The sequence below is a fragment of the Antechinus flavipes genome, chromosome 4, assembly GCF_016432865.1.
Source record: "Antechinus flavipes isolate AdamAnt ecotype Samford, QLD, Australia chromosome 4, AdamAnt_v2, whole genome shotgun sequence".
NCBI lineage: Eukaryota > Metazoa > Chordata > Mammalia > Dasyuromorphia > Dasyuridae > Antechinus > Antechinus flavipes.
Window position 1 is genome coordinate 421,792,407 of NC_067401.1, and position 15,871 is coordinate 421,808,277.

The following is a 15,871-nucleotide window of genomic DNA, read 5'->3' on the forward strand; positions in this document are numbered from 1 at the left end:
TAAAAGATTGAGTTTCAAATTTTTTTCCTTCTTTCCTCTGTCCCCAAAACAGCATATGTTTTATTTATATAATATATATGTATATATACATATCTTATTTTTAAAATTATTATTATAGCTTTTTAATTTGTCTTTTTTTAAAAATAACTTTTTATTGACAGTAGCTTTTTTATTTACAAAACATATACATGGGGAATTTTTCAACACTGACCCTTATAAAACCTTCTGTTCCAACTTTTCCTCCCCTTCCCTCAACTCCCTTCCCTAGATGGCAGGTAGTCCAATACATGCTAAATATGTCAAAGTATATGTTAAATCCAAAATATGTTTACATATTTATACAATTATCTTGCTATACAAGAAAAATCGGATCTAGAAAGAAAGAAAGAAATCTGAGAAGGAAAACAAGAATATAAGCAAACAATAACAGAAAGAGTGTTCCACAAATATTTAATAAGTACCTAAGTGTACAGAATTTTTCCTAATGTTGGGAAAAGACAGTATTTAGATAAAGCCCTGTCTCTGCCCACATGAAGCTAATAAATCTAGTAGGAACGCATATATATGGATAAATAACTTTAAAACAAAATAATGAACAATAGAAAAATGTTCCCAGGAAAAAAGGTTATTAGGAAGGGTTTCTTGGGGGGGAAAAAAAGGAAGGCTGTATAGGAGTATGATAAAAGATAAGGATGAAAGGAAGAAACTTCAGTGGAAATACTGTATAGGAAACTACATGTATATATTTTACATGTATGTATCTATTTTGGTGATAGTATATAAGGAAAGAATAACAAAGTTAGAAAGATGGAATGGGACCAGACTAATGAAGGCCTTGAATGCAAGGATAAGGAGCCTCAACTTGGTAAATTTTGTTACTCAATCACTTCAATCATGTCCAACTTTCCATGACCTCATTGAATGTTTTCTAAGCAAACACACTGGAATAGTCTGTCATTTCCTTCTCCGGCTCACTTTATAGATGAGAAACGGAAGAAAACAGTTTGAATTAAGCGACTTGCCCAGGGACCCACTGCTGGTAAGTATCTGAGGTCAGATTTGAATTTAGATCTTTCTGATTCCAGGACCTGAGCGCCATCTACTGGTCCACATAGCTGCCCTTACTTGGGGTTTTGTGCAGGGGTGTAATATTGCTAGATTTCATTATAAGCAACGTATCTTGAATGTTAAAATAAAGAGGGCGTCTCAACTTGGTAAGGAATTGGCAACAAACAGGGCAAGTTTGTGTCATCATTAGAATTACACAAAAGGTAGGTGGTGTCCTGACTGCACTAACTTTGGGATTACTCCGATCTGCTTCTCCACCATTCCCCAGCAGCAGAATGGTCATCATCCTCATCATCCTGTGAGAGCTCGTCAGATGCAATCCGCGAAGATTTTATCATTACCTTCAGTCTCCCGGCTTACAGAATGGGATCATGAATTTCAAACCTCCATCGGAGAAGAGAGCCCAGCGCAGCCTTTTCTCCATTTCTCGCTGTACTACTTTGGAACTCCTGCCACTGTCTGCACTAATACGTCCCCACATCACTACCTTTTGCAGTTTTCAGTTTAATAGGATACTGCTACCATCACACCATTCCTCTCCATCCCACTCCCACGAGCTTTTCAGGTTCTTTTTGTGTATAATTTTTCTCAACAAGACAGAAAGCTCCTAGAGGGCAGGAATTGTCGTTTTGTATTTATATTCCCAGTTTGCGGCATTAGGGCATATAGCTGCTGATGATTAAAAAATGCTTACTGACTATAAGTATGAGGAAAATAAGGCATGGACCTAGAACATATCTTACAAATCAGATGATCTAATCTTAAGTGTGAGGAAACGGAAGTTTAGAGAGGGGAATCATTAGCACAAGGGTCACACGATTCAAACCTAAGTCCTATGACACCAACTTCTTTGTCTATTATCAACACAAGGCTTTCTCTCAAAACATGAGAAAGCTAAGGCAGGATATTAAGACACTATAACAACGGTCATGCTATTAGTAATAGAGCCGACACTAAGGTAAAAGAGGACAAAGGAGACATCTGGCAGCAACAGGACCAACATGATTTGGTAATGGATTGGCTATAAGAGTGGAGAGGGGAAAGCTCGTCAAACATAACACCAAAGTTTAATGATTTAATAGTAGTATCACAGAATGAAAAAGATGAAGTCCAAAGAAATAAACAAAAGAGAGAGGGTCTTAGAAAAGTCATTAACACTGGGTATAGATCGTTTGCATAAAAATGATCACTACAAACAAGCAAATAAGACAGTCAAAGGAGAAGGCAGATATGAAGAAAGGCAGTTCCCACCTTCAAGAAGCTTACTATCTGAGGGTGACAACACACAAAAGGAAGCTGAAAAAAAATCTAGAACATCCAAGGTCAGGAAAAGTATGAGAATGATGAAGACAAAGGAAGAATGGGTAGGGAGGTAGATGAACAATGAGAAAACTTGGTCTGGTCTAAACATGAACTTCAAATAACTCTTCAAGAAAGGGGGAAAAGGAATGTCCTTTGCCCAGATATGTCTAGTTGTTGTCCTCCAGATCTGAAGAGGACCAGAATGGTATCTCTATGTTAGAGTCAAGTTAGTGTGTCCAACTGTGGCTGATAAGACTATGAGCTCAGAATGCTCTGCCACGGCTAGGATATAAAGAGTCCCTATCAACATTTCAGGTGGACTCACAAACTTTGATCATTTTGTATTTCTTCTGATCTACTTCAATTCTGCTTTGCTCATAGAGCATAGCACCTTCTCTGATGAGGGCACATCATGCTGAGTGGTCCTGTGCCAGTGTTTCCCATGTCATGCAACTGATTCTAAAGTTCTGATGAGGTACCGTGAGAGTGTCCTTGTATTGTTTTTTTCTGACCATCTTGTGAGCGCTTGCCCTGTGTGACTTCTGCATAAAAGTCTTTCTGGCAAGTATACATTTAGCGTTCTTTACAATGTGGCCAGTCCAATGGAGTTGTGCTCTCTGCAGTACAGTTTAGCTCAGGGAGCCTTGTGCTTGTTGCTTTTTTTCTCCCCAGAATATGTAAAGCACAGAAAGGGCAAGGTTAGGTCAATTACTGACTGATCTGCAATGCCTTCTTAAGTTTTTGATATTTGGGGTTTGTCCTCAAGATAGAAATGAATTATTTCCAAAAATGTACATTTTTAAGAAGTATCTGGACTTCCAGGAGTTTAACTAATGACAATTTCAGATATTCTAACAATAATTTTCAGGAATTATATTTTAAGTTAATATATGTTTAATATATGAATTTATATCATATCACAAAATCTCATTGAGAAAAAGTGAGAGGCAATCTAATCTAATCAGTATCTGATCAAGATAACAAGATGAAATAATTTGATAGGATAAAATTAATAATTACCTTTAAAGGAAGGAGATGACCAGAAAGTGTATTGTTAGGCTAGTCAAACTTAGATATGCATAACTTATTAAGGAGCTTTAATATGTAAATTCTGAACTCAGAGAATTTTAGGATTCAAATACTTTCTTATTTTCTTCATTGCACAAGATAAAAAAATGAAATTACTCCACAACTTGATAGATATAGGAGGGAAGATTACTAACAATAGAGAGGGGGAGACAGATTTGAAACCAGTGGAAAATATCTATCCCATGTGGTTTTTAAAAGGTTATTCAAGTCCATCTCTATTTCCCTCTTATATAATCTGGATTAATGGCATAAAATTTGATTATTAAGATATTAGAAAATTTCACAAATGACTGGCACAATAGTACAAATATACAGAAATGGATTTCCACAAATTACATAATATAGTTGTGATATATGTAAATGTAGGCTATATGCTTTTTTATTTATTCTTCCTATTAAACATATGTTTCAAAAAAAAAAGGTTATTCAAAGCAGAACAGAAAAAGGTGAAGGGATATTAATATGGATGATTGGACTGACTACCAGTAAAAGCTGAATATGATAAAGAAATTATATATGTAAGGATGGTGGAAGAGAACCACATAAGAATAAAAAGAACAAAAAGAACATTCAATTAGAAAACAGAAAAAAAAAGCATTCAAATTCTAGCTTGGGCATTATTACCTTAGGCAAGTCATGACCATTCAGAACTTCAATTTCCTCACAGGGGATAAAAATACCTCCAATCATCTACCTTACAGGGTAGATGGAAGCTGAGGAATAAATGAGATAACATATACAAAGTGTTTTGTAAACCAGAAAGCATTATTAAAATGTAAGATACTATTATTAGGCCTGGTTAATAATAATAGGTCTCAAAGCTGTCCTCATTCTATTCTAAATTATTTTTCTATTTGTAACCATCAGAACCTTTTCATTCTGTGTGATTCCTAGCTATTAAAATAGTCTTTCTGCTAGAATTATAATAAATGACTTCAGGTCTTTGTGTCATTTGTCCTAGCAAATAACCTGCAGAGTCTTTCCCATTTCCAGAACACTTTTCAGTTTTATACTGGCCATACAGGGCTTCCAAAATTTTCTTACATCAATTTTTCTTTTCTCTCTCAGAGAAAAAGTGGAAAGAGGACAAGTTCAAGGTTAAAGTACTAGTAACTGCTACCAAGAAAATGTCCAGAAATCGCTTTTGAAAACCACAGTAGTTAATGGGATTTCACTATCATTCATAGGATCAGGGACATTCCACTGCTGCTAAATGATGGCTAATTCCAGAAAGGAATTCAATTAATGCTAAGAAACTACTGAATAGCTTTAGAAAAAAAACCTAAATATTTATCCTATCCCCAAAGTCGATTAATATAATGGCAGGAATATTGCACAGCAAGGAATCAGATCATGTAACAAACCGATGAATTTCACACTGAAAAAATCCATGAGAGCTCATCTCTCTTTCATATAGAGATGCTTCCCTGACCATAATTTTAAGAGCTTCTACCTCACATAAAAGAGGAATCAATACTGAATCAAAAGGAGATGGCAAATATTCTCTTACAGCTTTTACAGCTGCACCAAACCAATGTTTCAAAAGAAAACTGCCCAAGAGGAAACTCAGCACTCTGTAATTTCTCAACTAGTAAAAAAAAAAAAAAAAATTAAGTATCTCAAAGAGCCAACACAATGGAAACCAAGAGGATACAATGTAAACCACTAACCACCACACCTTTATTATTAGAAAGTGTGATAAACGTATTTACAGAGCAATAACATCTATTGCCAGGCGGCTGGCCAAAATCTGCAGGCCATTTTTGCCTTCAGACACAGAAGAAATACCTGAAGACACTGGGTTTGCAACAAAGCTAACCTGCCTGTCAATGGCTGATAGAGCCTAAAAAGAGAAAGTTGTTTACTGGGAGGCACCTTATTAGGTTACTCATTTCTTGAAAAAAAAATACATATGGATTATATGTGTGTATATAGTACATGTGAATGATTAAACAACTGCCCAATTGGCGTTCAGAATCATTGTTCCTTCACAACAATGCAACCATTATAAAGACTTTCTGCTTAGATTATAGAGTCAAGAAATTTGACCCCCGCTCCCATCCCCTCAAAAGCAAACACAAGTACACAATAAGGTTACTTCACTAGAAGGATACCAGCTTTTTAAGAGGAGATTCAGGAACAAGGAGAAAAGATAAAACTCAAATTGGGTATTTACAATCACTTCTGATTTTTTAAAAAATGATTTGAAGTTATTAGCCAAAGTGTGTTTTCACCTCGGCCGCATACTTCAATGATTCTTGCAATAAATTTTAGATAAAGAAACTAACAGATATGGGATTGAATCACAACTACCTACTAGCCATGTGACCTTCTTGAGTAAGTTACTTCTGAGCCTCAGTTTCCTTGTCTGTGAAATGGGGATAATAAGATATGATCTGCCTTACAAGACTCTTTCGAGCAAAGAGATTTTTAAAATGTAAAGAGATATATGATATGTGAATGGTTATAATTACTGGCAATAGATATATGCATTATTTATATATATCGTTTCATGATACCGGGGGCAGCATGATACAGTTATGACAGCACCAGACTGAGTCAGTTGTTCATTCAAATCTCAGGTATGCCCAGATTTTTTATGTCACCTTGGACATGTCACTTCAACTAACATTCTTCCTTCCTCTATAAAGTAAGAGCCCCTCAGCCTACCTTCCCAACAGGATTGGTTTAAATTAGATATTAGTGTTTCACATGGCAAAGCGATCCAAAGGAAAAGAAAGATTTTTTTTTTTTAAAAACTGTGTTTTAAATATAAATAGCACACAAAGGGTCCAATTTATCTATGTGAATAAATCACAGTTCTAAAATATCAGATCCCTTTAGAGATGAATCTTGGTAGAATCAAACTACTCTCAAGAAAATAGTTTACATACTTGGCACACTCTGAGATTGTTATAGGACAGTATTTCTCTACTGATTGTCCCTTATATTAAATTTCAACATATTCACAATACTTCTGAAAGTTAGCATAAATGTGGGGGGATCATCACCTGCTATAAGAGTGGCCTTTCTTGGAGCACTGGTGACTAAATACAAACACTTCCTTTTTCTACTCGCAGCTCAGGAAGACAAGAATTATAAACAAAAAACCCTTTTTACTTTGCTCTTTAGAAAATGGTTGAAATACTTCACAAACACAAAATCCCAAACAAAATTATACCACAGAATATTTTCACAATCATTCCCAAGACAAATACCTATTTCTAGAATCTGAAAATAAAAATTAGCTGATTTAGTTATGTAATTGAATATACAATTAGGGTATCTGTGTTGTTGCCCATTTATGAAGAAGTGCCTTTGCAAAAAAGGCAGAAATAATTACATAAATAACTGTACCACTTGTGTGTGTACATACAATATACTTATATATGCATGTATTTGTGCATGAAGAATCATCTATGTGAATGAATACAAATAGACACAGATACACACATGCAGACACACATACATTTCTGTGTTTGTATAATTGTACACATATATAACTGCAAATATAAACATATCTATTTACATATGTACATATATGGCAGGTACTTTGAACCAAATAGTCTTACAATTGAAAATTCTTTATTATTAGCACTTCTTAAACAATTTACCTAAAATTTAACATAGCTATACACATAGCCTGTACTATTCTAAATGTCTTACAATAGTATATAGTGTGCACAAACCAGTGAAAAAATGTAGATTCCCACTGTTTTCTGTACTTGAATTCACAAACAATACTCTTATTTTCAACCTAGTAAACTAAAACTTGGCTGCAGTAGGGGGTGATTAGTCTATTAGACATGGATAATAACATCTACATCTGCATTAGTTCCAAGAAGTATTACCTACCATAGTTTTGGGTTTGCTGATTGCCACAAGACTTGTAAGGAAGTCCTCATCATACAGCTGGCTAAAAACATGAGCATCGTAGGCAACCATTATGGAGATTTCTTCCATCATCTTGCCAGCTGGCTTTCTAACAGCAGCAGCAGCAACTGCACCAGAGCCAGACCAGGTTCACTATCCAAAGAAAAATCTTGCTGCAAGCTCAGTGCCAAAGAACACACCCACCTGAAGAAGATACAGTGGGTGGAGTGTCACAAACCAAAAAAAAAAAAAAAAAAAAAAAGAAGATACCAAAGCCTTGTCTTGCAGTTCACCCCTGGTGGGATGAATAAGGGAGGTTGCTGTTATCTCTGTAGGAAGTGAATGCTATAAATTCTTCTTGAATTCTCAACTCAGAACTTAGAAAATTCAGTTTCTAAAATTTTTCCTCAAACCTCAGGAAAAAAAAAATTCCCTTAGTTAATATTAGAAACTGAACGCCCACCAAGAAAAAGGTAACTTAGCAAAAGTTTTTCAGTTCTTAGTAGAAAGATGAAAATTTCAACCAAAACAAAATTCTTCTTAACAGTCCATCTTTGTCCAGTATGTCTCTACATGAAGGTGCTTCTTCTTGAGGGGGAGTTTAAGATTTTCTTAAAGTACTTCTTGTGAATTCTGCACGTTCAAAGGAAAGGATGGGATGACAACTTTTAGTTTTTTTTAAATAGCATAGTTTTTAAAAATGTACAAATTTTTAAAACATCTTGCACACTGCAGGAGCAAAGAACAATTTTCTCTAATAGTATTTTTGTTTTTAAAAAGTTGCAAAAAAGCAAAATGATATATGGATAGCAACAATAACCACACCCCAATCTTCAGCTTTCTAAGGGAAGAAGGGAAAAAAAAAAAAGTAACATCCAAATCTTTCAACAGACCTCTTGATCTTTTCTGTGGTTACCAAAAAGTAAAGTTTCTGCTTTAAAAATTATAAGGTATTTGCTTAGAGAAAAACAAGCATTTCTAATCAAAACAAACCATTCTTGGAAAGAAAGACTCCCTGCATTATATTTTATACAAAAGAAAAACAACATAAATCTCCTCCCACAAGTTTAATTTTCTTTATCACTGATTTTCAAGGGTAGATTTAATTACAAAAGTGAGAAGACAGCCATGGTTGGTTATTGCCTCGGCCAGACACACGGAAAAGGTTCAGCTGTGGAAAGCACAGAACTTCCGGAAATACCTCCAATGAAAGCAAAGAGGGTGGGAGATGAATTCTGAAAGCTCTTAAACATTGATATTTTAAAAGTTATTTAAATGACCTCACAGAAAATACCACCAATATGCTACACTATGGAGGAAGGATGAAATGAAGAGAAAAACAAAAAGCAGAGGAAATACCTTCAAAGCCCGTATTTAAAGTGACAATAAAACTTGATAAGATGTAAAAAACCCCTATCCTAAAGTAAAGCTGGAGAACTAGCTCTGTTGGAAGCATATTCCTTCACGTCTGAGAATGAAGGGAGTCCCCAAACCAGAAGACTATAGGTCATAAGAAAATTTCTCTCCAAAAGACTAGCAGCAAAGATACAGCCCGCCACAGGTTTGCTTTCCAGAACAAAAACAGGATAAGCCCCAAGGCGTCCTCCTCTTTCCCTCCCTCCCCCCACCCCCCCATTTTTCCTAGTCTATCTCTCAACAAGAACACGGTTATTTAAATAGCACCATGTTAAATTTGCATGTGAAAAGATCTAAGCAACAGCTGGAGCATTCTGGATTAAAAACCAAACAAACCTTCCCCTTAAAGAGGAAGGGGGGGAAAAGATACCTTATTGCTAGGAAACAGAAAAGCGTTTTAATAGGCTTATTAGAACAAAAATGCAACACTTGAGGTGAAATCCTCAAGATTAAAACAGTTGCCAACTCTATTTAACTCTTGCTAAGGCAAGTTAACATTTTCATTTGAAATTTTCCTGAACTGCAGCATTGTGACTTCAGTAACTGTTTCTCTTTTAAAGATTTTCTTCCTTGCCCCAGGATATTTATATTCTTTAACACTAACGTTTAAAAAAAAGCTGACAATTAAGCAAACAAGGCATTTTACAAGGAATTCAAACAGTTCGTACCTGGTAGGCTTTTAAAATGTTCCTGGATCTTTTCAGAAGTGCTTTAAAAGATACTAGGCACTTCCTGGTGCACTCACTAGCATCTGAAGGCTTCTGCTGTATCTGGTAGCACCTTTTGCACTGAAGGGAAAAGAAATCCTTCTAGGCTTTCGTTTTCTGCTCTGCTACTGAGACTTAGAGCTGCCCAAAGTACCCTGTGATGTATGAATGAGGTACAGACACCTGTTGTTGAAGGTAAGAGAGTGGCTTCCCATAATTCCTCACTCTCTGCTGTCAGCCACCCAGTGGCAAACAAGAATTATAACTGCCTTTGAACAGTCACAAAGGCACCTAGGGAGCCAGTGTACAGTGTGACAATAAACATTATTATTCCCTACTAATGAGATCACTACACCTAGTCAACAGAAGGGATGGAGGGAAGAACAATACAGAGAAATCTAGGTGATTCACTGCATTTTATTTACTCCTAAAATCATAAGATTTTAGCCTTGGAAAGTATCTTTAAAAATCATCAAATTAAAGCTCCCTCATTATATAGACAAGAGACGTTAAGTGAGAATATGGTTACTTAGGAGTAAGCAGTGAAGGTGAACTCAGAAGGTGGGTCATTCCATTTCAAATCCAATGCATTCTTTTTCCTGCCTCATTTAAAATGCACTTAAAATCATCATATTAATCACAGTATTTTATAAATATATACTTTATTAAAAAATTACAGAGATTTATATTTTCCATTAACACGCCAAAGCTCATATAAATGGCACATATGCAATGCCATAAAAATCATTTGGAATTTAAATATTCCAAGTACTGATTTGTTGTCTTAATAGAAATTGTACTTAATTAGGTAAAGTCTGACTAGGATTATATCTGAAGAGTTCTCATGTGAGAGGTCCTTTAATATAGCCACAGAAATGACATTAGATGTTTTATAAAGTTCCCAGCCCCCTGCTGTTTAGATGTGCTGTTAACTAGGTTTTTATCATGTTAGTGATATTTTGAAAATATTCTGATCTACTCAATTTTCAGAGAAAGAGAAGTATGAATCTATTCTCTTTTGCAGAAAGGCTATTTCAGATTCTGCAAAAAGTTGTGTTTCTGGTAAATACTCTTTCAAAATGAGTTTTCCTATTCTGGTTCTAATACCATCATCATAAAGCAATCAAACTGACACAGACAGTGATGGGCTTTCATCTTCACGTTTACCTACATTAACCAAGTTCTGAAGGAAGTGTAAACTCTAATTTCCCTCAATGCCCACAGACAGTTTCTGACTGAATGGCTCACTGTCCAACTCCAAAAGGAAAAAGGGGTATTCCCTTGGATCAGATATACTAAATAATTTCCAAATTTTTATAGGAAAGAACGCTATGCAAAAGGGAAGATGTTTAGTGTTAAAACTGCAGACAACTTTAAAACATTCTTAGGCAGTCCATTCCAAAAGACAGCCATAGATAGTTGGGAATAAAAGATCCATTAAAAAGGTTATCTCTGAGTACAACTATATGCAATCTAGTGTACAAACATTCATTAAGAGCCTCCTATGTGCCAGGCACTGTGCTAAAACTGTCTCTGCTCTCAAGGAGCTCAAATCCTTACTGAGGAATCCTTTCTGAAATGGAAAAAGTTTGGGCATCTCTGTCATTAAGGCAAGTGATACTATTCATTTAGTCATCAGTGAGACATCTGCTACCAGCAATGTAATGGCTAATTCCTGGACTTCTCTAGAACTCATTTTATTTATCTATACAATGAGGGGAATGGGATTAAATGATTTTTAAGATTTGTACCAGTACTAACAACCTGGGATTTTTAAAAACAATCTATCATTGTTTTGGAAAACGGGACAGGAGGGAGAGAATAATGACTTGCTTCCTGTAATAATGCAGCTTCAAAAACATATGGTGGATGGAAAAAGGAATACTACAACAGCCATTTGGAAAACAGCTAAATGAGTTTCCTTTGGAAATTTACACACACACACACACACACACACACACACACACACACACACCTCTGCCAAATTTACTTCACCATGAGATAGGACAAAAAGAGGACGATATCAGGTGATCAGGACAATAGTAAACTAACAAATATCATTCCTGGAAGTAGACTTTTTGAGGATATGCTACAGATACTGCTAAATTCATATATTTATTGTACTGCTTCCAGATACTGCTTATTTAACAAATCCCAAACAGAACTCCATTGGGAATGGGCTGCCAAAAAAAAAACCAAGAACATAAGTTTTCCTGAAATGCCAGTTTAATGTTATTCACCCTAGGCAAGAAGAGGTCTTCATAGTTTCTTCTAAATTTTTTATGTGAATCGTTCTGCATGTTAACATTTTTTGGATCTTGGTATTACTATAGTAATTCACTGTCACAGGTACACTCTCAAACTATCTGCATAACTGATTTTTTTTCCTTCCTATTACTCCTCCAAGGAAGATGGCCTGTTTTAAGGAATCATCTCTCCTGCAGAAGAAAGGCAATGATTCTATTTATCTATTTTTAGAGTCCCTCTGTACATTCTGATGCAATACTAATAATGAAAAGAGTAGACTCCTCCATGTTGCTTTATAGATTACTGTGGGTTTACTAATTTATTGCAATGAGGGAAGCAATCAGGCACCTACTAAGCATGAGGCACAATGCAAAGATCTGAGGATACAAAAAAGAGGGAAAAGACAGTCTCTGTCCTCAAGGAACTTACAATCCAATGAGAAAACATATAAACAACTATACACAGAGAAAGCTTTTTATAGGATAGAGGATGTAATTAAAAGAGGGAAGCATTAAAGGGAAGAGTTCCCTTTTAAAAAGATTTAAAAGGAAGCTGGAAGGACGAGGAGGGAGTAGGTGGCTCAACCTCTTGTGGGACATTATAGCAGTCTGTCTACTTTATTGCTTTAAACCAACAAATGAGAGTAAGCCATGTAAGATCTAAGCTCTATTAAGCAAATCAAATAGCCCAGGTTTCTGCTCTCTTAATCTTTAAAGCTGGTAAAATTCATGAAGACACAAAATGAAGAAGAGATTTTTATTTAATAAAACATGAATATAGAAACCAAATCAGCAATATTTCGCAAACTTTGCTATTTTCTCATCGATCCACATAGGCAGATTTCAGGGCATTAAAAAGAACATCAATTTTGGCCTTTGGTGTCAACCCACCTCTGCACCTTGAACCAAACTCCAATCAGTGAAGAATGCTGCCATATCCTCTCATAGATTTGTCAGTGTTACATGTGAAGGAGAAAAAACACAAAGGAAGGATAAAAATATGGCAGACAATAGAACAGGCTCTGAAATCTTAGAGCCAAGGCCCTCCTTCCTCTCTGATGAGATGTTTCTTTGTTCAGTTCTACATATAGATTTTTTTTTTTTTGGAGGGGTAAAAAATAATAGCTTTTTATTTTTCCAAAAACATGCAAAGATAGTTTTCAAATTTCATCCTTGGAAAACCTTGTGTTTCAAAATTTTCTCCCTCCCTCCCTTGGACAGCAAGTAATCCAATATTGGTTAAACATGTGCAAGTCTTCTAAACATAATTCCACATTTATCACGTACAAGAAAATCAGATCAAAAGAGGAAAAATATAAGCAAGCAAACAATAAAAACAAAGGTGAAAATAATATTTACAGGTAGATCTTAACAATGACTTACTTCCTTCTCCTCTTAAACAACAAAAGGATGATCTACAAAGTCTCCAAAATAAATTAGTATGTTACATAATTCAGCAATTATTCTCTAGTCATATTAAATTCAGCAAGTACTTATTAAGAACTTATTGAATGTAAGGCCATCTTTTTCTTTTCTCTCTCTCCTTTGCCTCCTTATCCCCCTCTTCATACATACACATTTATGTACACATAAACATCTCAGAAATAGCAAACTTTTTATAGTATTTACACAGGGGACAGAAATGGCCCTAGAAAGATAGGCCATTAAAGTACAGGAAAGAGAAAGCCCATAATTATCTGTGTGACAAACCAAAGAGTGAGAGTACTACAGGCAGGATCTTGGTTCAATTAAATCAGGGGACTTTACAATGTCTAAGGAAGGAAGGAGTCTGGTTGCTCAACGGATAGTATGCCTGAAGTCAGTTAGATACTAGCTATGTGAATCTGGACAAGTCTTTTAAGCTTTGTCTACCTTAGTTTCCTTATCTCTAAAATGAAAATGATAATAGCACATACTTCCCAGGGATTGTTGTAAGGATGAACTGTGATATTTGCAAAGTGCAATATAAAGCTAGTTACTATTATTATAATAATATCTTCAGCCAACAATGAAAATTTTTCTTCGAGTGACGCTATGTATTAATTGATGGTAATTCTGTTTCCAGTTTTTACATGTGAATCATTGTTTAGAGCCTAGCTTCTTAAATTGTGGGTCCTGACCCAGATAAATCTCATAACTGAATGTGGGGACTGCAAAATTATGATTTGTTATCAATAAATATTTCATTTATAGTCTTATTTTATATACCTATATACCTGGATTCACATAAAAATTACTTGGGTAAAAGGAGTTGTAAGTGGAAAAAGTTGAAGAAGCCCTGGTTTAGAAGACTATTTCGTCAAACCTCTTCATTTTATAGAATCCCAGAAGGGTAAAATGATTTGCCTGAGATCTCACAATAAATAGTATTGATGAGATTCAATTCCAGAGCCTCTGATTCCAGATCTGGTGGTCTTTTCATGATACTTTCTTACTTTTTTTGTTTTAAAAAAAAGGAAGCAGGAGAAAGTGGGATTTGCTGTACCATTTCAATAGAAGAAAGAAATTGGGCTTGTAAATTCTAGTACTTGAAAAAAGAATGCTGATAATAGTCATAAAAGAAATAGGGATAAATTCAGACTCTTCTAAAAAGACTAAGGCGATGGCTGAATGCTACAGCTTATTCCACTCCAAGCCTGGCCACCACAAGATACTCCTCCCACACATCTTTCTTCTTAATTTCATTTAGGAAGTAGTCTTTACCCACCTAATGATTTCAAATAATTCATTCATGACCACAAGCTTCTAGCAATAAAACCAGTGTGCTATTTGTTCCTTGCAAAAGGCTCACATTGGGCACTCAGTGCGTGACGAGGCAAGGACAGGCACAGATAAAGAACAGAACGATAACTGGATGATGGTCACGCGTCACAGAGCAGTGCATGGGTTTGGTGAAAAGCCTAACAAAAACATTTCTTCCCCATCATGAAGAAATAAGAGAGAAATGAAGTTGATGCTTTTTAAAAGAAAACTTCCAAAATTCAGGTTTGATTTCAAGAAATCTTATTTGCCAGATATTCTAATATGGATATAAGCTCTACTAAATCTTCTGAAGGAATGATGAACATCAGTTTATGGATCCTGTCTTTAACAAGACAAGATATACAGAAATGAAAAAGTAAACAATGTGATGTCATATAAGACCAAGAGAAATACAACTAGTACAAATGTTAAAAATTACACCAAGGATTTTGAGAGAAAAGATATCATATTGGCAAAGTGGGCATGAAATAGTTCCTGGAGGGTGGGGGGGGGAGGCCCAATGTGACATAGAAGGTTAGGGCAAATGTGGTGAGGAGCAGAATCAGCAGAGAATCCTCAAAGTAAAGTAAATTGTGCAGCCTCAGGAACAGCTAAAAGAGTATAGGCCGGGGAGTTAGGAGGACCTGAATTCAAATCTGAACTCAGACACTTGATTTCTGGGAGTTTACTTATTAATTTATAAGTACCCAGCTAAGTAGTACAGATGATAGAACACTGGGTTTGGAATCAGGGAGGGAGAAAGGCAGGGAGGGAGTGAGGGAAGGTAGAAAGGAAGGTAGGTAGGAAGGAAGGAAGGAAGGAAGGAAGGAAGGAAGGAAGGAAGGAAGGAAGGAAGGAAGGAAGGAAGGAAGGAAGGAAGGAAAGAAGAGAGAAAGGGAGAGAGGGAAGGCAAGAAGGAAGGCAGGAAAGAAGGAAGGCAGGAAGGCAGGAAGGCAGAAAGGCAGGAAGGAAGGAAGGAAGGAAGGAAGGAAGGAAGGATGGAAGGAAGGAACAGAACAGCCACTTAATCTTGTTAGATTTCCTACTGTCCTTCAACTGTAGCCAGAGTACCCTGTTTTCTCCAAGGGATTGGAAAGGGGAAGAGAATGTAGACAAGGAGATCAGATGAGAAGCAAGTACAACAACCACAGGATCATATATTTGGAACTAGAAGGGACAATATTGGGCTGTGACTTTGCAAAGATTATACAGATGGCACAGTTAAGATTTGAACTCAGGACCTCTGACTCCAAATCCTGAATCTTTCCACTCTATCATTACTGCCTTTTCTCCACTCCTATCCCATCCCCAAGGGTGAAGAAATAGGAGATGTGACTAGGGTGCCTACCAAATAGAAAGACAGGGAGTTATGGAAGAGACTTTATAATAATAATAAATAGGACTGGATGCCTGACTGTATATAGGGAA

The 15,871-nt window shown here is 35.9% G+C and overlaps 1 protein-coding gene across 5 annotated transcripts in view; it reads right to left on the bottom strand.

Annotated features, from left to right (window-relative positions):
* Positions 1 to 15,871, bottom strand: part of RABGAP1L (RAB GTPase activating protein 1 like) — a 689,556-nt gene that overhangs the window by 98,093 nt on the left and 575,592 nt on the right. The window contains exon 1 of one of the 5 annotated variants that reach the window (XM_051998910.1): positions 7,315 to 7,536. The exons of the other annotated variants lie outside the window; for them this stretch is intronic. Coding sequence (XP_051854870.1) covers positions 7,315 to 7,425 — 111 coding nt within the window. The 5' untranslated portion in view covers positions 7,426 to 7,536. Of the gene's footprint in view, positions 1 to 7,314; positions 7,537 to 15,871 lie in introns of those variants that run through there. 5 annotated transcript variants of the gene reach the window in all.